This window comes from Aptenodytes patagonicus, chromosome 16 (genome assembly GCF_965638725.1).
Source record: "Aptenodytes patagonicus chromosome 16, bAptPat1.pri.cur, whole genome shotgun sequence".
NCBI classification, from domain to species: domain Eukaryota; kingdom Metazoa; phylum Chordata; class Aves; order Sphenisciformes; family Spheniscidae; genus Aptenodytes; species Aptenodytes patagonicus.
The window spans coordinates 7,015,551-7,039,573 of record NC_134964.1 but is presented as its reverse complement, the minus strand read 5'-3'; the positions used below and the strand labels follow the sequence as shown (position 1 = coordinate 7,039,573).

At 39.9% G+C, this 24,023-nt stretch overlaps 1 protein-coding gene across 2 annotated transcripts in view; it reads left to right on the top strand.

The window, feature by feature from the left end:
• The window catches only part of RPTOR (regulatory associated protein of MTOR complex 1), a 162,663-nt gene that overhangs the window by 53,481 nt on the left and 85,159 nt on the right, over nucleotides 1-24,023 (top strand). For both annotated transcript variants that reach the window (XM_076354136.1, XM_076354135.1), the window contains exons 6-7: nucleotides 6,852-7,027; nucleotides 13,617-13,676. In XM_076354136.1, the coding sequence (XP_076210251.1) occupies nucleotides 6,852-7,027; nucleotides 13,617-13,676 (236 nt within the window). The remainder of the gene's footprint in view (nucleotides 1-6,851; nucleotides 7,028-13,616; nucleotides 13,677-24,023) is intronic.

The following is a 24,023-nucleotide window of genomic DNA, read 5'->3' as shown; positions in this document are numbered from 1 at the left end:
TGTATTAAAAAAACCAAAACAACTTCAAGGAAGGAGTATTAATTAATCGGGCAACTGACTGTCACAAATACAACCTTCAAGTAGGTATTAGCAGTATCCCTGGCTCTAATTCTTTTCATCCTAAACTTGGTTTTTTTGGAGGTGCTTTTGTGGTGACTCTTTTGGCAGGTGGAAATTCCATTCTACTGACAAACCAGTCTAATAGATTGAGTTACGTAGATTGTTTCATTATTCCTTCTCTTCAACCAGCGATAATGCCATACTTTGTAAAAATAAGAAACTTCCCAAAGTCTGTGGCTTGGGAAGAACATGAAACTGCAAGACACAGATAAATAGTATTGGTAGTAGATGCCTTTTGAAGGTTACCATCTTTTTAAGCCAAGGAAAATGATGGTGGTTGTATTCTGTTCTCCTTTTTCAAGTTTTCCTATCAGCCAGCGACTTTCATTGTGATATTTTTCGGAGCCTTTCTCTTTTGTTTGTACAATGCACCCTTCTGGATTTTTGTTTTGTTTTCTCATTCTGTTCCTAAGCAGGTTAAAAACGAGCCTAATTGTTACCTTCCCTTTCCCGGCTTTCTTCATGAATTTCCTTTTTACCTTGGCTCTTGCTGAGCTCTAGAATGACTTTGAAGCTGTTTTGGAAGGAAGGCAGCCGCAGGTGTCTCTGTTGGTTTCTGCTGTGTGACAGATAAATTGCTCAGGTGAAGCTTGTGCAGGAAAAGCTCCTCTCTGCAAGTCAGACAAACCAGACTGTCTGCAGACAAGGACGGTTGGTTAATGAGAAAGATGAGCACAAGTAACGATGTCAGTCTTTATTCCAACAAAAATATTAAATTCCATTTGCTCTGTTTTTTTTTATTTTGTGGGGTTACGTAGGAAAACTGCTTTAGTATTTCTTCTCTTTGCAACACAGGTTAAAACTACCAGTTGATTTGATTATGAAAATACTTTCAGGGTTGTATGTCAGCTTTCTATTCTGTATCTTTAGATTTCATTTGCTACTGAAGTCTTACTGAGATAACTGCTTATTATTAATAGAAAGCAGAAGACTTGGTAACAGAGAGAGAAGAGTGCTTACAGTGTCATACGAAGCATGGATGAGAATTCATTTGGAAAACTATAAACTATTGAATTGTTCAAATTAATGAAAAGTGAAGTAAAGCTGGAACTGGTACTCAGAGGGGCTGCTAGAGCGATCAAGATAATTGTTAGCCCATCTTACTGAAAGGAGATTAGAGGAGCTTGCCGTTCTCTTAATCCAACAGAGTGAATGTTGAGGGAAGCCATGGCTGTTTATTTTTTTCGGGATCCCTTTTTTTTGGATAGCATAGAACACTGGCCAGGTGCCATCAGATTATACATAGTTCCACCAGGAACGTGAAAATTACAACATACTTATAGGTATGTTTGCAACCCCGTTATACTTGGTTTTCGTTGTTCACGGAATATAAAGGCTGGTACTCTTTCTTAATGTAAAGTCTAAATCTTTTTCAGTCTCCAAAGAGAGGAAGCGCAAAAAGAGATGATAACTTGGGAGTGATAGAAAAGCAGTTAATGCTTCTCTAAGATACCTGAGAAAAGACAGTGTTGTAGCACTGCACTGTTGTCTTCTTTAAAGACCTGCCTCCAAAATAGCACTTGAATAGTAAATACTTTTTTTTTTTTTGCCTTTTGTTGGTAAATAAAGTATGGCTAATGTATGTGAGTGAAAAGCTGAGCAGATAGAAAGAAGTATACCGGTTTCAGTAAGAAGAAGATTTTGTTTACCAGAGGCAGGAATCTGTCATATCTTATCCTGGTGGACAGACTGCAATTGAAAATAGTTTTTATCTTTGGCAAGACTGCTCCTCTGAGGGAGGTGAGGGTGAAGGCAGAAGACGTAGCTCTGAAGACACCGGAGCCAGTTCAGCTGTAACTGGTTTTTGGTGGGATGGGGAATGGGCAGATGTGGAGATAATTTCGTCATTTGATTATAGCTTTGTATTGTGTATTTATAGGGCAGCAATTAAGCTAATAAAGTCTACCAATCCCCATCATTCCTAATATGTCACAGTCTTTCCAAGCTTTACGTTAGATGCTGTTGATACAGGGACTGGTGATTTCCCTGGACTGTGATAGACTTGACTGTTTCAGAGAAATATCCGTGAATTGTTTTAATTTCCAACTGGATGGGCAGTTAAGCTAAGGATTTGGTTTAATATCTAGCTAAACAAAAGTACATATTTTGCAGATAAGAAACATCCATTTAGCAGCACGATATGGTTATGATGTGGCACAGTACTAAGTGTGATAAATTAGTTTAAAAGTTCATTTTTCCAGTTGATCCTGCCTTTGTTTGTTTTGGTTTTGTCCTGATACTTGTATTAGCTATTGTTTTCCTTTCCCAAAAGACATTTTTCAGACCTGGAAACTGATCCCAGCTTTTAGAAACTGGAATTCCTGCTGTTGCTCTCCTGCTTGTTGTCCCGTTTGGCATCAAAAAGCACGATAGCAGTAAGACCAGTGTAAATATTGGTGGCAGAAGAGGGTGCAGAGGGCACCTGGCAGGCACTTGACCTCGTGCCACTATAAGAAAATGGCAGGTGAAACGATGTCTACAGAGCAGGCAGTAACCTGGTTAGAAAACACCTTTCTGTGCCTGCCTTGGAGCTCTGAGCTCTGCTTGTAACGTGTAGTGGAAGTGAAGGCGCTGGATGCTCTTAATCATCTAATTAACTAGCTCTGATGAGTCTGTGAGTGTATATAAAGACACCGTAATTCTGGAGAATTAAGCAGGCACTTTAAGTGTGCTGTGCTAACAATGATAAAACAGTAGGCTGGTTATTTCTGATTAATTTTCCGTGTAATTGTGACATTGTGTTTCCTCTGACTCATACTTGTTTCATACAGCAAAGGTCTGCCGTCTTAAGGCCACATTTGAGATGTACAGAAGTGAAGGCTGAAACATGTCTCCTAGATGTGTGCTTTGCTGCACGAGATACAACTTTTTGATTTTCAACTTTACTGTTTGAATTTTTCAACAGCGTACCTTACAGCTGCATACTAACTTGTTTTGTTCTTTGTCTGTGTAGGAATTTAGTGTTGCGGTGAGAGTGCCTGTTTGTTTTCCCCTTCAGCGGGGTATATGACTAACTAGTCCTAATTGGAGCTAAGGAACTCACAGTTTTTATTTTTCCATCTTCAACATTAATTCTCAAAAAATTAGCTTAACGACAGCACAGCAGAATGTTATCTGGCATTAGTATCATGTCTAGGGGGAGAATTTTTCTAATCCACCATCTTCTGGGAGAGAGGAGCATCTCCTTTTCTGTAGTTGCAATAATGTCTTCCACAGGGGAAGAGGATTCTCACAGCAGGAATTGTGTGAAGCTGGCAGGTCTGGTCAACACTTGAAATAACAACTCCTAGTTTCTGTCTTCGGGCAGAGTTCCTCCCAAGTTTACCCTGAACATGTCTGTTAATTCACAGAGGGTTGGTTTTCTATCAAGTGCTTGTTTCTCAGTCTAATTATATAGGTACATAAATGTTTTCAGTAACAGTGGTTTAAAATACATATATTGTTTCCCCCTCTCTTAATTACAGGCGGTAACACTTGCAAATCCGTTAGCTCTTCCTCCGGATAGACTGAGCACTTGCAAGTAGCAAACCTGAGTGCTCCTTAGCTTGGGCAGCTATAATTTGTTTTCAGAACAAATTAATTACCACCATCTTATGATAGCATATTTCAGTATAATTGATAAATTAATATTACCACTATTATTTTGTCTGAAAGGCTGTGGATTGTGAGTTGCCCTGAAATAACAATAAGTACTCTGTTGATAGTAAGGAATTTTTACTTACAAAGCTTACACAGGAAAATACGCATCACTGCCTTGAGGCTGTGTTTCTGCTGAGAGACGCTGTGTTAGCTGTGGCCTGCTGCAAGGTCTACATCTAACTGATTGCCTACGGAAACTGTTGACATATAAATACCCCCCCAAACAATTAAAGATTGTAGATAAATGCATATTGATAATTTTGATAACCTTTCATATATGGTAACTTTACATAGTTTATTTATTATTCGTACAGTTGTGAATGAGAACATTTTTGCCAATTTATGTTTTTTAATCTTTCTTTGGCCTTCTACTTATTCTGTATCTTGCCCTAATAAAAAGTTACATTTATGAGGGAACCAAGCAGTCTAGAAAGTGACTTCAGTGGATGTTCTAAGGATGGAAAAATAAAATGTTCATAGTGGGCTTTACTCGACCCCCTCCCCCCCCTTTTACTTGTAAAAGAATGTTTTGCTGCATCATTATCTCTAGAAGTCTGACAAGATCTGTAATCACTAGCTGGTATTGTATGTTCACTTTATGGTTATTAATAGTTCATCTCCTAATGGGCAAATATTTACACTGCATGTGTCACAGCTTCTCTAGTTTGTCTTACTGTGTAGAAGCCAAGAGTTTAGCAGGTCTTGGAGTATGAGCTACGTCCCCATCAGAACTGGGGGCACTACCAGACCATGACAAATGTCAAGTCGTCAGCGTTTCACACTACTCAGAAAGCAGAAAATCCATCTAAATGTACTTGCCACCTACGGAGCCCATTTATGAGGATGCCCAGAGGGCAAGTCTTTCTTTAGGAAATGAATAGCCATAGCTAAGCAGTTTGACTGCTTTATATTTATAAATCTGTGAAGAGCTAATGCTTTTCCACACTCTCTCATGCCTTTCTCCTCAAATAAAAGATCTTTTCAGCATTTTAATTACCTTTTTTTTTTTTTGTTATTCGTGTACAACTTAAGTTTTATTGAGAAGTGCAGTAAATATCACTAGAGAACAAGTGATGACTTGAGTGTAGCTTCATTTCCACCCAAGGTATGGCATGAATCTTTGCTGAAAGCAGCACAACTCAACTGAGGGCAAGGGCAGGTCTTAGCTATTTGGACAACTTGAGAAAGCCAAAGTGTCACTGCTGCCTCTGGGATTAGAATGGAAAAAAAAATATTTAAAGAATCAAAAAACTTAATAGGTTGCAGAATTTGTGAAATAGCATCTGAAACTTCTCTCTTATCAGGTTGTTTTGCTAGACGAGGTATATGATTGTGCCAGGCTCTGGGTTTGTAACACAAGTACTCTGTTCCCCATCGACCCTTCTGAGACACCAAATGGATTTTCTCTTCAGACAGGCAGAATTTTTCATGTATAAAGATGCTAAAGAATGAGTTTATTAGTCAACTGTATCACCTTATTCAGTTGGCAAAAAAAAAGAAACTGGCTGAAGTGTTGGGTTTTGAAAGTATGTACTTTCTTTGATAACGCAGCACACAGACCACTTTGACAGGTCTTTGCTTTCTAATTCATACATGAAAGGGCAATGAAGACACTGCATGGGTTACATTTCTTTGACCTATTCGTTTAAGAATCTTTGAGCACCATAGATCAAAATTTTGGGTGGCTGAAGTGTTTATTTTGTTTGCCTGTTTCAGAAAGGCACTGGAAAGATTATCTATGTTTTTCATTCTGTGAATTATTAGTCTCAAAAATCATACTCTTAATAAAAATTTTAATTAGGAGAATCACTGTGGTTTTGAAAAATGGGAATATTGGTATATATGGTATTTCTACTTTATAGACTGATGTTTGGACAGATTAATTGATTGCCATAGTGCAAGTCAGAATTTTAGAAACTCACCTCTTTCACAGCAGACTTGACCCTGGTTTTAAAAAAAGCACTGAGTATGCCCATGTAAGTGTCTGCTCTGTTTCCCATTCTTTCTTGCCTTTTGAAAATTGATCTACAGCATGTGGAGTGAAAGAGCTGAACAGCATTTATGCAAAGCTAGTTCTTGTCTGCAGATGCATAAATGCCATCGGACCGATGCACTCCATCAATCCATGGCTAGCATGAAATCTGCACTAACATGCATCTCAGTTCTGAGTACTTTAAACAGGCGATTATGCCCAATTAAATATAAACTAATTGAGTCTTGGAAAATGATGTCTTGTTAGAATGGTTCTAGATCTTGAGATGCAAAGACCTTACTTTAGAGTTATTTTTAAGAGTAACATTCACTGCTTAGAGCAGAAATTACCACGTTTTTTCCATCCAGAGGAATATGTGCAAGGACATCAAACCCTTTGACTAAAGCACTGATTAAAACTTATGTCTGCTGATAGGTTAATATTTGCATTGCAGAAGACAGTGTGCATTTCTTTTTCTGTTGGGGTTTTTTTTTTCCTGTTTTTGGGTTTGGTTTTTTTTTTTTTTTTGGAACGTAGCCTCTCTACTTACATATGGTAATTTTCTCTCTTCCTTTTCCCAGCTTGACCTTTTTGCTCTGGTGAAGTAGAAAGATGTATGGAGAGACACACAGGGAGTTCAGTATTCTTTTGGCTTACCAACAAGAGTCATCTTTATGCTGCAGCAGGAAATGCTGCCTAGTACAGCCAAATGAATTGCATTCTCCCATTTGAAGCTATTCTGCCATCTGTGGTGAATGGTTATGAGCCACAGGAAGGATGGTTTTTGCTTAAATGCAAAAGAAAGAATAATTAACCCAACTTGCTTCTACAGTGCTTGATTCCAAGCTGGCAGATGTGAACTGAAGACTCTGAAGTGTTGATCACAGCTCGGTCTGTTGCAAGTTGCTGGTTTTGGTGTATGGTATTGTTATGGTAAATAGACTTAAATACTGTTAATTATATGTGAGTTAAAACTATGGCTGGTGCTACCACAGTCGTAAATTTCTCCGAATCCAGAGATCTATCGAACTTTGACAGCTCTTCGTTGGTTATTTCCAAAATGGTATAGAAATTAATTTTACTGAATTCACCACCTGAGTAATTTCCTTGATCTCTCCAGGTAGCTGCAATTAACCCAAACCACCCACTTGCTCAAATGCCTTTGCCTCCCTCGATGAAGAACTGCATTCAGCTGGCAGCATGTGAAGCCAATGAATTGCTACCCATGATCCCTGATCTGCCAGCTGACCTTTTCACATCATGCCTTACTACGCCGATCAAAATTGCTCTGAGATGGTGAGTATCTTCCCCGCTGTTGAAGGCACGTGCATAATTTGTGTAGCTTGTCTGTTGAAATGATAGATTTGTTAAACCAAATGCTTTGTCTAACCTAAAGTTTCTCTGCAATATTGGATTACAGGATTTGAACTATGCATCTGGGACAGCGTTTTATTAATCAGAACTAGAAAGGTGAAAATATTGTTATCTTCTACTTATTACATTTTAGATTCCAGCTCAATATCTAGGTTTGCTCAGATTAAGGGATTTACTGTTCTGGGAATTAAATATCTGCTTCTTCAGAGAGCAGAAATAGTACATAGTGCGGTACAACTTTTTGTAAATTGTCCTTTGTACAAATCATATTCCAAATATTGCAGTTGCTGTAAATAATACAGTAGCATTAAGTAATGCTGTAGTGAAAGAAATTGAGCGATAAACCAAAGAAAGATGTTACAGAATGACATACCAAGTTAATTAGGCAGAAAGATATAAAAAGCTGCTACAGATAGCAGGAGCTTTCGAAGAACGGTATTTTTACCCAACAACAGAGAGGATCATGAACAATTGTGGTGCCAGCTGAGGACATGGTGCGAGGCATCCAGCATGTGCACCCCAGTACATAGCTCTGATGATTCATTCCTATCAGCAGATTTCACTTGATCCTCTCAAGGTTATATGTAGTCCAGAATGAGGAACTTCAGGTCACTTACTAGACTAGGCTAAAACAGGCAGAAGCCTATAGATGTTGCCGGCAATGGTAAGCAATTGAGTGACCACAGCTTCAAGAGTTCCTAGCTGTCTTTTGGAGATACTCATAATAATTTACAATTCTTACAGTCTTTCTGACTTACATAAGCAACAAACTAAGTGAGTTAATTTGACCAGGTTCTGGTTAGATACATAGTGCCTTTGACTGATACCTTTTGCTCATGTGAGGGGCAGCACAAGACCCATTTGATTTCTTGTCCCGTTTTTGATTTCCTGAGCTCAGGGAGTATTTTCTCACAGAAGAGAGTCACAGCTTGTAAACACTGGCAGAAGTCTTGGATAATTTTGAGAAGCAGGACAAAGAGCTTCAGTGACATTAGGAATATTTTCAAGGGAAGGTTTTGAGAGAGCTAGTGAGAAAATGATTTTTCTGACCCAGGTATCATGGACCAGGAGTCTGAATTAATGGGTGATTAGCCTAGAGTTCCAGCCAAGGAACAGCAAACCTCTAAATAAGTTAGGCAGGTGCGTGCTCCTCTCATAGCCTTAAAATCCTTTTCATCTTACTTCTTCCTTGTTCTATTGTAAAAACGAAACATTATGTTGTTTTCTAAGATAGCAGTCTAGGTGCTATACTAACTGCTCATCAAAACTCACAAGTGAGCACTTGCAGATATGCAACAGGATTGAGCCTGCTGATTAGCCAGAGACATTTAATCTCGTCTAATCCTGAGAGAATTATGTGCTTCCCTTCTGGGACAGCTGAAAGGAAAAAGGAGGTTAACTTGCAATATAGCTGTTACTGTGACAGCTCTTCATTGGCGAAGTGACTGCCTGGACACAGAGCTTCGCTAGCTTGCTCTTCCCGATGCTGATGGCTAGCTCTGAACTCTGCTTGCTATGTGAAAATTCTCAAGCTGCCAGCATAAATCCTGCTCATTAAAAGCTAAAGAAAGTTACTATGTGGCAAAATTCCTTTAGGGGAACTTTGAGAAATACTGTGTTTTATAACCAGAAAAATATGGTTGCAGGGAACTACTTTTATCATATGGCTGCTGTCAGATCACTGCTATCCAAATGTGAAGGAGTTTAGATTTCCACTGGTTTTATCTATGGAGAAAGGCTTTGAAATTTAACTGAACGTTCCACCTGATTAGCTCAAGGCTAGCAGCAGATAACAATAAATGCAACTTGGTAAATACGAATGATGCTTTTTTTTTTTTTAAATTAACCTGTTGAATGGATTCCACAACCAGTAAATAAAACAAAAAGTGACACAGGATTCAGCAAATCATAGAATCCTTTAGGTTGGAAAAGACCTTTAAGATCGAGTCCAACCGTAAACCCAGCACTGCCAAGTCCAAACCACCAAATGAGGGTTTGAGTTCAAGTTCCAGGGAGGATGTTTTCACCAAAACACCATGTTATTGTGGAGAGAAGAAGGGGGTAAACAATTGTTTTTCAGGGTGGACACACTGAGGCTTGCAGTTATTCTGAATAACTCATTATTGTGCATACGTGTTAAATCAATACCAAGTGACACCACTTAATTTTTGTTGTTTTCACTAATTCATAAAATCTTTGTGGGAATCCCTAGCATCCCAGGCTTTGATGCCTATTGAAGATTATCTGATTTCTAGCAAACTGAAGCTTTGTAAGTGAAGTGGAAGCTATTGGCATTGGGACGCGGGGTTCATATATACTGAGAAAGGGTTGGGTGGTTTTTTTTTGATATTATGATCTGTTCAGGAATTTTCTGTTACTTCATCTCCATGGGAACGTGGCTGAGGGGGTGATCAGGGCAGGTTCTCAAGCAGAGCTACACCTGGCGTAAGCATGAGATATTCTCAGACTTGTGTCTCGTTTGTGTTTGACAGGAAATGCATTTGTAAAAATGCAGCTCAGGGGAAGGATTTAAAACTATTAGCCTCAGCTGTTCTTGGGGTTGATGCTGGTAGATGCCACGCGAACTCCTGGATAGTAAAGCATTTCCTACTACATCTAATTCAATGATTGTGTGTGTTGCTTACTGCACGCAAAAAAATTTCTCCTCTATTCTCTGATGAAGATTATGCTTCTTTTATATTCCCTATTGATTGGCATTATTGCGGTTGTGTTTTTATCCATGCATGTCCTGTAAATAATAAGTGCTTGCTTGCAGAGCATTGTTATTCACTGCTGTTAAACATAATACATGCAAAGCCAGACCCTCATCCTGTATTCCAGCTTTGTTTGATGCAAACCGTATGTTGGTGTCCTAAAGCAGACAGTTAACAGAAAATAAAGATGTAAGCCTGTGTCATTAAAACTTCTCTTTTACTTCAGTCTAGCCCTTTTGGAAAGCTGATCCAGAACCCTGCAGAATTGCTTTTGAAATACAACATTTTTGCAATTCTGGACTGGCACGCTAATGAGGTTTCATATACTGAATTTATGGGCAAATAAAATTTTGATGAATAAATTTCTATACATCCCATTTTGTGCTCTGTATTTTAAGTAAACAACTGATGGACAAAATCTCTTATCAAATGGAGTTGCAGCTGCATCTACGTCAGTCTAATTTCAGGGAAAGCAAAATTGGTGCTGATAAGAGAAACACAGGTCAATCGTGCCCTTCTGAATGTGGTGCATGAAACTCTTAATGACAGTCTGACAATTCCAGGAATCCAGTGTATGAATTCTGGCTAACTTGAAACTGATTATCTTCATGCGTAGTGACTGTATATTGTAACTATATATAACTATATATGAGGCAAGCGTAGAGATAAGCTGTATGGATTGTTAATCTTGACTGATATGCTTATATTATCATCAGTCCCTTAAGACGTAAACAAGCTGCAATTATATTTTCACAGTTTTACACAGCAGGGAGAAGGCTGTCCTTGTCTAAATTGTCTTAAAGACCCTATGGTTTTGAACCCTGAAGCCCCACTCATAAGAGTAATAGGCTCCTGAAAAGTGCTGGAAAAACCCCAAACCAAAAAGAAACAAAAAGTTTGGGAACTGCTCAGACTCAGGAATTTCAGATCTGCAGTTTGTACATCAGAACCCAAATATAGCAAGCTTGTAAGTGCATGGAAAAAAGAGCTTGACCTGTGACAGCTGTGGGTCAAATAAAACAAACATTTAAAGTGTTTTGTTGTTTGTTTTTTTTCCTGATGTGTTTGTTTTGCAGTTCTGCTTGAGATTTTGAGGGGGTAACTGAGCCAATTCTCTGTCCCAAATTTATTTAGAGAAACTAAATTGAGTTTCAAAATACTCCTGTGATATCTGAGCAGAACCCAGTTGAGCATTGTTATGTGTATTTCTGGTTTTCTTCTTTTATTGCCTGGCATTTATTGGTATGTTTACATGCAGCTCTGACATTCGCCTGATGTTTGGGATGATGACACCAACCATCACTTGAGGCATCACATTTAGAGCCTTGGAGTGATGAAAGGGGGCTGCAGATACAGGATGAGGAACGTTTTGTTTACGAGTACATTTTCTTGGCAGTCAGTAGTTGTTAGAGAGGAAACGCAGATAGTCTGCTACTAGTTAAATGGGGTTTTAATGAACTAATCTCTTTCAAAATATTCAGGGCAATGGTGAGTGCTTTATAAAAGAAATACTGTAACAGTCCCAGTATATACAAGCGCTTGCTGCTTTACTCCCATTCTGGTGAATATCAAACGGATCCGTGGTCAGGGCAGAAAAGGTGGTTTTTCACTAGTCAAATGCAATCTGGTTTCATTTTGTCATCTTTGAGGAGCCATGAGCTCAAATGAAATAACTGAAATCTAAGCTTGTTTACACGTTGCCCACAGTGCAGTACTAGCAGCTCCCTAAGGAAGCGCTAAATGGCAGCTGCAGAACGCATTTAGGTGTGAAAACGCCTGATTACAGTTGACCCTCAAAGGTGTGCCTGTCCTGCTGCTCTAGGAGTTGTAGGAAAGGCTTGGCACAGTGGCGTTTCTCCTGTTGTGCGTCCTGAATGTCTGCACGCGTGGGGCAAGCTTTCTGCTTCTAATCCAACAAGCTGTAATCAAAAGCCTTGTGCTTAGGAGAAATCCTTGCAGAAAGGAGGCTAATATAGTTGTTTGCCCTGTGGCAAATGCACTCTGCTGCCAGGTGAGAGCCTGCTCATCAATTCTCGGACTTTTGCTGCCTGGCCCGGAGGAGGCTGGCTGTGCTGAGCAGGGTTAGGATGCTCATCTTTTTTTTTTTTACATTGTGTCTTCCAACAGTGTGCAGCACTGTCCTATTAATCTGTGAGCCTGTAAAATATTGCTAAGTGAGGTTAACATGGCTCAGATGAGAGGCTTCCGAAGTAAATACAAAATACTGCGTGACATGGTGATAGGTGGGACTCTCTTTTCTTTATAGAAAGCAAATGTGTAACAGTACAAAGTTGTGCTGGCTCTGTTATGGTCCTCTTTCAGATATGTCGTACTGTAGAGGCATTGTGGAGAGGAGCTAGAAAGTCTTTTGGCATCCTTAGTCTATAGGGAGACTCCAGCCTGATTCAAATGACCTAATTCTGCCGTGCTGAATTCTGCTTGCAGTTTTTGTTTGAGAGGGGTATTTCCCTGCGTGGTTCTGTAAAGCAGCGTTGTAAGATTTTTATATTTTAGCAGATTGTATAGGGGTCCCACTGTAGTGTTCATAGGTAGCTTTATGACTTTTTTTTTTATGATGGATGATGCACACATCAGAAAAGCAGCCTGGAGACCACTTAGCTTTTCAGGGCCTATCCCTGTTCTTGGCAGTAATGGACGTCCTGCAGGCAGGGGATGCCACAAGAAAACTGGAGGGTCCTCAAGATTTCAGAAATGGGCTCTGTACATCTTTAAAGAAGTAATTGTTCTCTCCTTTACCTGGGGAAGAGCCTTTTGGATGTGGATATCGTGGCTCTGGTGAAAAGAGGGACTCCTGCTGCAGCAGCTCCAGCTGCTGCTGGATGCGGGAGGTGGGTTTCCTGGGCAGCCGAGCCCTCCCGGTACCTCACTGCCCACAGAGCTTTCTGTTCCTGTGTGGAGTGAAGCGTAGGGGTTAAATATCTACTTATATTACACTGATGGGTAAATTCTTCATTAAACAACAGAGAGTGGATTTCTGAAATAGTGGGGAAATGGGCTGGGAAGGTAGTGATATCACTGAAGAAGTCATTTCTCAAGTTGAATTTGCTGGTTTTTCTTCCCAGATCTACGATTTCCCACTTCTGCCCTCTGGGCACAAAGCATATCCCCGAGAGTTTTGGAGGAGGGAGTCAGGCGCTCGGAAATGGGCCAGCAGTCGTGCTGTCTTCCCACGTGTGCTTGGGTTTAGCGACTCTTGGGATTTTCTAGGCACAGCGAGTGATAGTGCTAACAGGCCTTTGCATTTTCCAGGGCCGGCGTTCCTGAAGTAGTGGTATTTGTAATGCTGAGGAAATGGAGTCAGCATTTTTTTAATGAAATAACTGAGGTGTTTGAACTTGACGCATCCCTCTCGTTCCCTCCCTTTCTCACTTTCCTGCCTGCAGTGCCAAATCTCTTCAGGGAAACCCAGCCAACGCTAATCATTATTCCAGAAGCATAAACCTCCTCGGCTCTCACGTCGTCTTGCTCCTCCTGAGAGACTGGCTGGATGACTGTGAGCCATTTTCCCCCCACTGTGTGTTGGAAAACTTGTCACCGTGACAGTTACAATACCCCAGTTTTGACACCTGACGATGGAAATTGCCGCATAATCATGAGTGTGACAAATATTGAGGGCCTTGTTTGGTTCTTATTATGCTGTGGCAAAGTTTTCTACCCAAACGCCATTTTAAAAGCAGAAGCACTGTAATAAAGAAACCTTCTTCCATATTCTTTCCACAGAACCTTGTCATTAAATATTCAATTAGTGTGCTTTATTTTTATTCTCTTCTCCACAGGTTCTGTATGCAGAAGAGTGTCAGACTGGTGCCAGGAGTCACGCTGGATTTAATAGAGAAGTAAGCCAAATTTTATGATTTTTTTTTTTCCCCTCCCTGTCGCTCTTAATTTCCTCATTATTTCTAGCATTTCTATTGTTTGTCTGCGAGGAAATTTCTTTGGAAAGCTTTTTGCAGAGTCTGTACCTACAGTATTTGTCATTTCTTGCCCTACCGTATGCTGCTGAAATAAGCAGTGGCCATAAAAGTGATCAGTTGCTTGTGGAGCGGCACCACAGCGGGGAGTTACAGCTGCGCTGGGGCTTTGCTCGGCTCTGTGCATTCAGAGTCCCGTAGTTCTCACTGCCCGTGCTGTCATCCCGGAGTAGCCAGAGAAATGACAACTGCAGACACAGGTTGTGGCCATCTCCCTGGAAGTCCAGCATTGAAAAGCCACGTGTGTGGCTGGTTTTGGCGTGGGTTTTGACCATGGGAGCGTTGACAGAGGAGATGTGCTCGTACACCCCACGTCACCAAAACCAACTAATGAACAGAAAAACACTTAACCAAAAATACTGTTTTTTCACTTCATCACTATGCTGTCCTACTATTCTTTGTCTGATAGTGTTGTTATGTTTCAGACTTAACACCATGGGAACGTGTTATAATCCTTTTATCCAAGCAATATTTGAGCATAATTACTAGTTCTCAGGCAGCTGAGGCCAACTGATTAGCCAAGACAACTATTCTTCCAATTCTACTTCAGTTTATACAAACAAGGTAGACTTTGAAATAATAATTGTCTACTGTGGTCTTTGCTGTTTAAGGTTTTTGGTTTTGTGGTTTTTTTGTTTTTTTTTTTTTAAAGGGAAGCATATTTTTAAAGAGAGGGCAATAGATGGTGCAGCCACTAGGTGCAGGAGTTCTGTGCTCCCTGCATGTTGTTTTTGAATGCCCTATTCGTGGAACATTGATACACACACACAAACTGTCTGGGAGTGATTAATTAAAGATCATTCATTCAATTTCTGAGAAATTTTGACTCTAGAAATACTGTTGTTGAGATTAGTTGGAACTCTTCTGACACGTGGATGTTCAGAGTCCAGTTAATCATCTTTTGTCTAAGATGAAAACTGTAGAATTGAAGGGCATCCTGAAGGGGGTTAGGAGAACAGGAATCTGGATAAGAAGTGTGAATTCTTAATAGAAATATATTATCACATTCCTTGTTTTTTAATAAGCTTCTGCATGGTGTAGCGAAGCACAGCAATCATTCATTGCTCATGCTGCCAATAGCAAATTATCTGTTGTAGCAGAAGCAATGAGGGTAAGATTGCATCCGCTAAAATTTCGTGTTCAGTTTTTGCTCTAGTAAATCATTCCATGTTAACTTGCATGTTTTACATTCAGATGAGGCTAAAAATGCTTCTCAATGCTGCTAGCTCTTCCACAATATGTATTTTAGAATAGTCAGGCTCATCAGTAGTATGTAGGTATTTAATCATGCTAATTTTATATGTGAAAATTTGATTGTCCTATCTCCTCTCAGTTGGGGAAGCTAAGCAGTGATTCTTGTAAAGCTGTATTTCAGAGGCACTAATCTTACCAAAACAAAAATAATTTTTCAGTTTACAACTCAAGTAATAAAGACAGGACCCCAGCTATCAAAGGAGGTGTTAGAGCGGTTTTCAGAGATGTGTCAGTCTAGAAAAGGTCCACCACTGGATGTTTTTTTCTCTGAAAGCCATTGTTTTTCTTTTGGTTTTGAGGAGATGAGAAGCAGGAAGGAAATCTACCCAGGGGTTAACCTTGCTTTGCCTACGCACTCAGAGGTGTGCTAACAGGTTTTTTTTGGCATGAGAAGGTTACATGGTCCTGAAGTTAAAAGCTATTTAGTGGTAGAAAGGTGTGTAGCTCCCTGACTGTCGTTTAAATGGGCAGAGTGAAGGGGATGTTGTTTTGGCCATCTCTGGCTGTTGGACTGCAAAGGTAAGCAGGAGTTCTTCCTGAACTGATGGGCTCATCATCAGTGCGGTCTGAGATCACCTCAGGCCACTGGATAAATGTGTTCCAGTAGAGTGACTATATTATGTTAATTGCAATTAACATATTGCTACAAGAGTGTATCTAATCAAAGAACATATGCTGAGGGTCAATGAAGGTCTGAGCCAGGTAGCTCAAGAATCGGCTTCACTGAACAGTCGGATGTGCTGCTGAGGGTTAAATACTCTTTTAACTCTTTAACTTACTCTTTAACAGTAAACTTGGTTTACTGGCAAAAAAAGAATTTTCTTCAGTATTCTTGATTCTTGTTGGTTAATACCACAGCATGCATGCATTCTTTAAAGGCTGTCTTCGTGGAAAGCATGCCAGAAGTAGGTTCCTGTGGATATCAAATATTTAAACCTCATAATCTTAATCTGCTACATGTATCAATTATAGAAAACACGTGTTTTATTACAGTCTCGAGATAGGCAATCCAGGAAGTATTCTAGGCCTATGTGTATATTGTAATTTATAATTTAGTTGTCTTTAAAACTGCGGAAAGGGTTCATATTGCAATTAAGCCACAGTCTTTGAGACTAAATTAGGCTGCACCTTCTTTGAAGGGCTCAGATTTCTAATTATCTAGGCTAAACCAGCATCGTGATGAATAAACGTGTGGTGTATCCTGATGTGCATTTATATTACAAATCTTCTGAGACGAAGCCAAAATAATCCCTAGTTTAGAAAGAAAGATCTTTGCTGGCTCCAGCAAGTAAAATGTAAAGAAAAAAGGAAGGAAAATTATGTTGGTGGAATGCTAGGAATTTAGGAATCTCTGGCTGCCACTTCATAAGACTCTTCAGTGGCAGCATCAATGTCACGCATTCCTACTGCTTTGGTCGGTCTTTTCTGCTTGATCACAAGCCATCCTGTCATCTCTGCTGGCACAACTTGTTGTGTGGCTGCCGGGTGGAATGAACTGGGGCTTTGTTCTGCTTTTAAAAACTTTTGGAAAAAATCCTAAGGAATGGTTTAACTTGTTGTAGGGTAGGAATACTAAGCTGGGTGCCAAGAATCAGGGATGTACAAGAATGCTTTAATCTGTATTGCTGCGTTAGGCTCCCTCTCCTGAAATCACATTCTCAGGAGAGCAAGAATGGTATATTGCTTTCCTGGGATATTTTTTTTTTCCCCTGGGTCCATTTTGCACAGAGGGAGGGAATTCTCTAAACAAAAATCGCAGTGACCTGAGAGCTGTTCATGCTTCTGGTGGGGCCACTTAGAAGGCAGTCTTTTCAAATGACAACGTGAATATGGTACCACAGTTCACTCTTACAACTGGAAAGGAGCCTAGTCCCTTGCTGTCAGGGTTTTGTGACAAAGGACCTTTTCTGAATGTCAGCTCTGAGTCACGTGGGCAGGAGCAGTGTGGGAGAAATTAGTCTTGCTGCAGCATGTGCTGTTGCTGTTCTGAGAGCAGAGAGCCCATCTCTAGGCTGTCATTCACCAGCACAAAATCCATTTATAAAAATCACTAGAAATAACAAATTTGAGGCTAAAATTAATTTTGTTTCCGCTTTAAGTATTGTTGAATGCCACAGACTGGAAATTATTCATGTTTTAATGTCTATTGATTATTGATGAGTAATGGTTCAGTAGGAGCCAATTTAAAGACGAAGTAGGAAAAATAAAATCCCAAGATATCACACAGCAAAAGTAATGTAATTGGAGAAAATGTAGAAATTATACTGTGATATAACAAATAGCTTTGGTGCATGCCCTCAGAACTTAGCTAATCAGTTGCCTTCAGGATGGTAAATTGGAGGGCAGGCGAAGGAGAGCAGCTAGTTAGTATCATAATTCTTTTTTCCCAGGTGATCCCAGTAGGAAATATCAGCTACTCCGGTCCCTTTTAGTAAATTCTCCTGTGCCAGGCTGTTGAACTGGCAAGAGCTATCTATCCCAGCCGAAACCAGGACAGCAAGCGACTAAAGGCAGTTGAAGGCAGAGGACAGTTCTGATGTTGACAGGACCGTGGTCTCTCTGTAGCAGGTCTGTGTCATCACAGCTGCCACAAGTTAAGATGTCTTTGCAGATATTTAATCGATCATGGGCTAGTCCAAATTCTGAAATAGCGCAGCCCATTTTTTTACATTTATTATTTTATTTATAGTGGGAAAAACTATAATTCTTAGTTTGCCTTTAGACCCAGGTTCGGCAGCTTTCAGGCCCTTTATTTTCTTCCAGAAAATTCAGTAGAAGGCGTTAGAGCATATTTCAGAATGTAAGTGTTTTAGTAAGTAGTATTAGCCGCGGTATAACAGGGATGCTCTGCCACGCTACCTGTTGGTAATACGTCACTCATTAGTACTTGAGTTGAGGGAAAAACTTTGCTTTTGAAGATGTTATTCTGAAAAGTTTCTGTTCTGCAATAAATCTGGTTTTATTGAAATGGAGTATTTAATTTTATCGCCGTTGTTACAGGGTATCAGTCTCTAGTGTAGGCAAAGCCTATTGTAAATACAAAGTGAAGATCGTACTCAAAAGGATGGTTTTCATGGCAACGCTTCTTTCATATCTTTATACAGAGCGATGACTGAATTGAACACTAGTGTACAAAGCCTTACAGCACTCCTGAACAAATAATTTAAGAACCTGAAACGTTTTGTCTTTCTCAAGTAGTTTGCCAAGGTTTCAGGAGCCCAATCACGGCACGCCTGTATCATTCATACTATTTTGTGATGAAGACATATTCTCTTTGAGCATGTTAATAACTATGTTGATCCTGTCTAAGCAGCTCTTGCCAGTTCAAGAGATTTCAACAGCATATATCCTGCCTGCGTTACTGTTTTACCATTTTCTGTGGTATACTCTCTCCCGTTTTTTCCTGAAAGAGTGAAAAGTGAAATATACTTACTTACTTCCCCCCCCCCCCCCCCCCCCCAACCTAAAATTATTATGAATGTTTGCAGGTATATATCAATGCCAAAGCATCTTGTTTTCTGAAGTCTGATAATGCGTATCCCAATGTTACATATCTTATATTCCAAAAGTAGAGATAATGATGGAGCCCATCCAGAGGGGAAAAGCTGACATCCATTGAAGTAAACGCTCCCCCTGTAATTAAAGTGATTCATGGGATTTTGCTAAATTTCTGACAAGGACATTGATGGTTACACCTAGCACGAGCTCTTTAGTGACCCTGACATTTTGTAGTCCTCACTTTTCACAATAGACTGCCGTGATTTAGGTCTCTGTAAAGGCGTCTGTCGGGAAGTTGACGGAAGAAGCAATTGAGAGTCCAGAGATGTTAAATTGCAGCGAGCAGCTGAGACAGCCTGCCCTTTTTTCCTTTTCTTCCCCTCCCGAAAAAAATAGTTTTTACAAATGAGGTCTGCTTTGTCCTTACTGTCAAAGGCTCTCGCTGATTGTCAAAGCATAATGTGAAAGACATCAGGAGAAGTGATACCAAGATGATAGCAATATTTCTCATGGGGAAAAGTACTTTCTGGAGCCTTGCGACGTTGTGGTTATGTAGATGCATGCCTAAATAGAAATTAAAAGAAACTTTAGTTTATAGCCACAGGATGGATTTGAAAGAGGACGTTGTACGAGGGAAATGTACTCACCCCAAAATATTTTATCTGAAAAATGACATTAACGAAATGTGTGTAGTGGAACTCTACAAAAATAACAAAAGTGAAGTGACCTCTGCTTCTTTAAGAGATGTATGGATGATGTTTAAAAAAAAAAAAGGCATAACTGATTATTTCAAATAGTTCTTTATAACTCTGTGAAGAAACAAATAGGAGATTGCTGTATCTTGTGACTTTCCAGTATATGTTTTTGGTTATTTTAATGTAGTGCTGTGGTGCAGCTCTCCTAACTGGGGTCAGAGGTTGGTACCTCTGAGTTTTAGTGCATGGAGATGGAATTTGTCTGATGTCTTTAACTGATGGTCGGCTGATTCACTGTCCCTATCATCAGAGTATATTCAAATGCAACCTGAGAGTTAAGAATCACTCTTCTGTTGCCTTTGGAAGCTTAAACCTTAATTCTCAAAGATGATTAAGATCAACTGTCATTGAGTAATACTGTGTTAAAAATCCCGTCCTCGGATCACTCAGCTTGTCATTGGAGTATTACAAACTGTCCTCCAGTTCCTGGGATGAGAGTTTGAGTAGTCCCATCTAGGAACAGAAAATACATTGTGTTTATTTTCATCTGCCGATTTGTAGTGCTGACTGTTCCAACTTTAATTGATTCCTGTGTGCAGCATAGAGAACAGCCCTGCTGCCCATTCCCTTCTAATAGCTGCTTTCTAGTTCCAGTTCAAAATCTGAAAGCTGTGGTAGGGTTTGGTGCAGTTGTGGAAATGTATTGCCTTTCATTCTTGTGCTATTGCCCACGCGCTCTCTGCCCTCACCATTAACACCTAATGCGTAGGTTTTCAAAGCATTAATCTTCACAATGCTGGAGCTAGGTACAAAATTAGTATCTTCCTGGCTATATATGAGGGCAGAAAGAAAATGAACTCGCCTGATGCCACATAAGATGTGGGAATGACATCCTATTAATTTCTGCTTCTTGGCTGCAGTCCTTTGTGGGTAGCTGTATTTTCTATGAATCTTGCAGTCAGTCTTAGAAAGGACAGTCATATTGTGGAACAATACCAAATGGATTTTAAAATCCAAAGTAAAACCTATGCTATACTAATGAGTAGTTATTTTAAGTCTTTAAATACAAAAAATAAGAAGCATACCTTGTTCCCCAAGAAAGCGGATTATTCAAGTCACAAGGAGTTTCTAAGGTTGGGCTGCTAGCAGCAACTTTGGGTTTCAGCCTGTCATTCCTGCTTAATACCATCAGTAAGGTATTTATCAGCTCACAATCTGCATTTAATAAAGAGAATTTAGTATGAAGGGTGTGCGGAGCTCTCCATCTGGTGTAAAGATTCAAACTCTACCGTGAAACACCCTATTTCTATTTCCACTGAAAACTGGCTTGAAAGTGGCCATCAAATGGTTTAAGCTCAGCGTTTGGCTTGCTAGAGAATCTCGGCAAGGATCGCCTTGGTTTCTAATTAATAACATTCTGACTTATGAAACCCTGCTATTTTGCTGCAGAGGGTGTTCTGCAATGCAAATATTTATGTGAAATCCTCACAAGAGCAGTTGTGTGGCCTTGTGTTCCCTCTGCTTGCTCTGGGGGATCAGTTAACAAACACTGTTTCAGAGATGTATATTTTTCCTCTGATATCAAGACAGACAGGAATTTTTTATAAGATGTTAATTTCTAGCTGGTTTAGAAACTGTATTTATACAAGGGAATATGCTTCATCTGAACCTGCATGGAAATAATACTGCTATACATATCAGAAGAGTAAGTTGCCATAGAGAAAGCACTTGCTTCATGTAGTTTGTCTTGATACTTTTAATATTTGAAAACTTGTTACAGAAGGGAAGCGAGAGTGCGTTAGGATTAAATCTGTAGGATGTCTTACCGGGTTGGGTGCATGTTTCCGAAACCTCCCCATCCTATCTCTGATACTTTCTCAAGGGGGAAAAAAACCTGTGCTTGAGAGTGCCAGGTTGTATTTGTGTATTTGAGTATCTGAGTATTAGTAAGACAGCCCAGGACCGAGTCTGTTGGTCTTGGTTTGTTGGTTGGTTCGGTGGGTTTTTGTTGGGGGTTTTTTTCTTCTTTTTTTTCTTGTTTTTGTGAGAAGCAAATAAGCATTTAGAAGGCATCTATAGGAAAGCTGATCAGCTTGGAGGCAGAAGCTGAGAGAGATTGAAGAACAGTTTACAGCCACTTTTCTTCCTTTAAGTAGCATTGTGCGTATGTTGATTTTGAGTCACAGTAGACTGTCGTTTGGTCTCTTAAATCACAGAAATCAGGTTGCATGTTGGTCCTGTAGTTCCTTTGGACCTCACCTCTTATTACAAATGAACAAATACAGTATGAGATCTTGGTTCAGCTCCTGGATGAAATAAATTTGAGTGACTTTTTTTCAGTCTACAGAAGCAAGATCCTGGATGCTGGAACAGCAAGATTCCTGGTGGAACATTGCTGTTCCACCTTCACTGAATGTGCTTCGGTTAGGCCGTTGTCTCTCGTGTATTGATGCTTAGAATAATAAGTGTTAAGCCCAGAGGAGACCGTTAGTTTGTCTTCTCTGACCTTCTGCGTATGTCAGGCTACAGAATTTCACCGGGTTACTCCTCAGCAGAGCCAAATAACTCGTGCTCCTCTGAAGTGTGTATGCCTTGAAAGATGAAGATTGAATTGCTTCCCTTTCTTTTAATGATCCCGTGCTCTTCTTTCTTTCTCCACTTGTGTAAAGTATTTGTTGGCACCAAGATTTTTCTCTCTTGCAGGTGTTTATCCACAATGTTCAAGTTGTTCCTTGGTAATGTAGATAGAATGACCTCCTTAAATTTCTCACTGTATGACATTCATTCACTATCTTTTCTTTTTCTTCTAAGATTTTTCTGCACCTTCTCTATTTTGTATGTCCTGTTTTTAAGCAGTTTAAATGAATGGCAAAATGTGAATACTAGGCAAAACATTCTAGTATCAGTCTCGGCAATACAAGGCAAAATCACCTCTCTGTCCACTGCTCGCTCCCTTGTACAAGACGTGCTGCTGTGGTACTTTCTTGTGATAGGGATCCGTGCTCGGTTGCCTGTCCATTACCATCCCTAAATGCTTAGGGCTTTCCGAAGTAAACTGGTGTTTCTTTGGAGGGGGTAGGTTTTTGTTTCTGTTTTTTACTACTTGATGAATCTTCGTGCCACATGGAAATTTTACAGCAGAGAGTTCCTTTTGTCTATAGATACCGCTGTTAAAAACATAGTGAGCATACTGCTGTAAAACATCAGAATCCAAGATCTAAGGGACCTGTGTACTGATGCCAGTGATTTTTGAAGAGAGGTTTAACGACTCAGGTTTTCTTAGAATCTTCTATTAAATGCAAGTTGTCTTATAGCCAAAACATACACACACGTAACGTGTGTGTTTGTGCACGGGTATAGTCACAGAAAGGCCTTCACTGTGACAAACCAAAATGTTACTTCAGTCCCACACTACTTGTGGATACGATAATAACCCTCTGGCTTTAAGGGAGTGCACTCAAAAGCGTTTATTTATTAAATGCTCATGTAACATGCAGCTGGATTATCCCCAGTAGAATCATTCATTGGCCCTCTGCTTTTGCTTTGTTTGAGGAAGGGGATGTCTGTGTGAATATTTCAGGTTTTTGCATGATTTATTTTCTCCTATCTAAAATATAATCTTAAAATTAAAAAAAAAAAACCAAAACCCTTTGCTCACTTTCACTGCGTATCCTGCGTATGAGCAGGGACAAGAGTAGATCGCTATTTGGAAAGCTGCCACCCCGATATTGATTAGTGCCACTTTTTTCTACTTCAAAATATTTAATAAAATTAACAATTGGACTCCTCAGCGTTTTTAATACCTTACTACACCACAAATAGACTCCTGATATGTATTGCTGACAGGATTTTGATATTCTTAGGGTTGAAACTACGTTCCCAGTTGCAGGCCGGATAGATACGCGTATTGACCAGATGGAGAAAGACCACGAGATGCTGTGGGTCGCAGAACAGCTTGCAGCAGCAGTGACAGTGCCTGCTGTTTGCTTCCCTCGCACGCTGCGCTGCCAGTCCCCTGACTCTTTAGGGGAAAGGAATTCGTTCTCTTTGAGGAGGGGAAAGAACACAATAAAAAAAAAATAATTTTGGTTTATTATTTTATACTTTTTAGGCATGTAGGTGCTGTCATGGCACAAATGGGTAAGATTATGAAGTGATCACACGCAGCACGGGTAGACTACCACTATGCTGAAACCCGGATTAAGTAAATACTTTTCCCTAGACAAGCATCAAATCTTGCCTGTAGCCAGTGAGGGGTAAAATGTGGTGCCTCCATTTGTGCTGTGACTTTGCAGTAGGAGGGCTCCAGAATGCAGCGTTCAGCAGCATTTTGGTTTCTTCATTAAAGGTGCTTTTCAGAGTGACATTTTTCACTCTGGATTTAGTAATGCCTGATTTATAGAATTTAGAAAGAACGTGTCTTTTGTTGTTGAGTGTCTGTGGGGCACTATGTTAATCTTAAATTAGGTTAAGGAACTGGCATTCAAGTTACTGACTTCCATGAATGCCAACATATTAATTGGAAAGTTCTTAATTGCAGAAAATGTCTCCTGTTTGAACGAAAAGCTGCCAATTATGCTCAATAACTTTTTTAGCAAGACACTGTATTTGCACCTGCATGCGGTACTGGTGGCGATGCAACAAATCTGTAGAGAGATAAGCACCAAATTAATGAATTCAAGTTTTCGAAGAACCTACTGGGTGAAAAACTGTCTGTCTGCGTAAGAAATGGCAAACATGCCCCTCAGAAACGAGCAGCCGCACC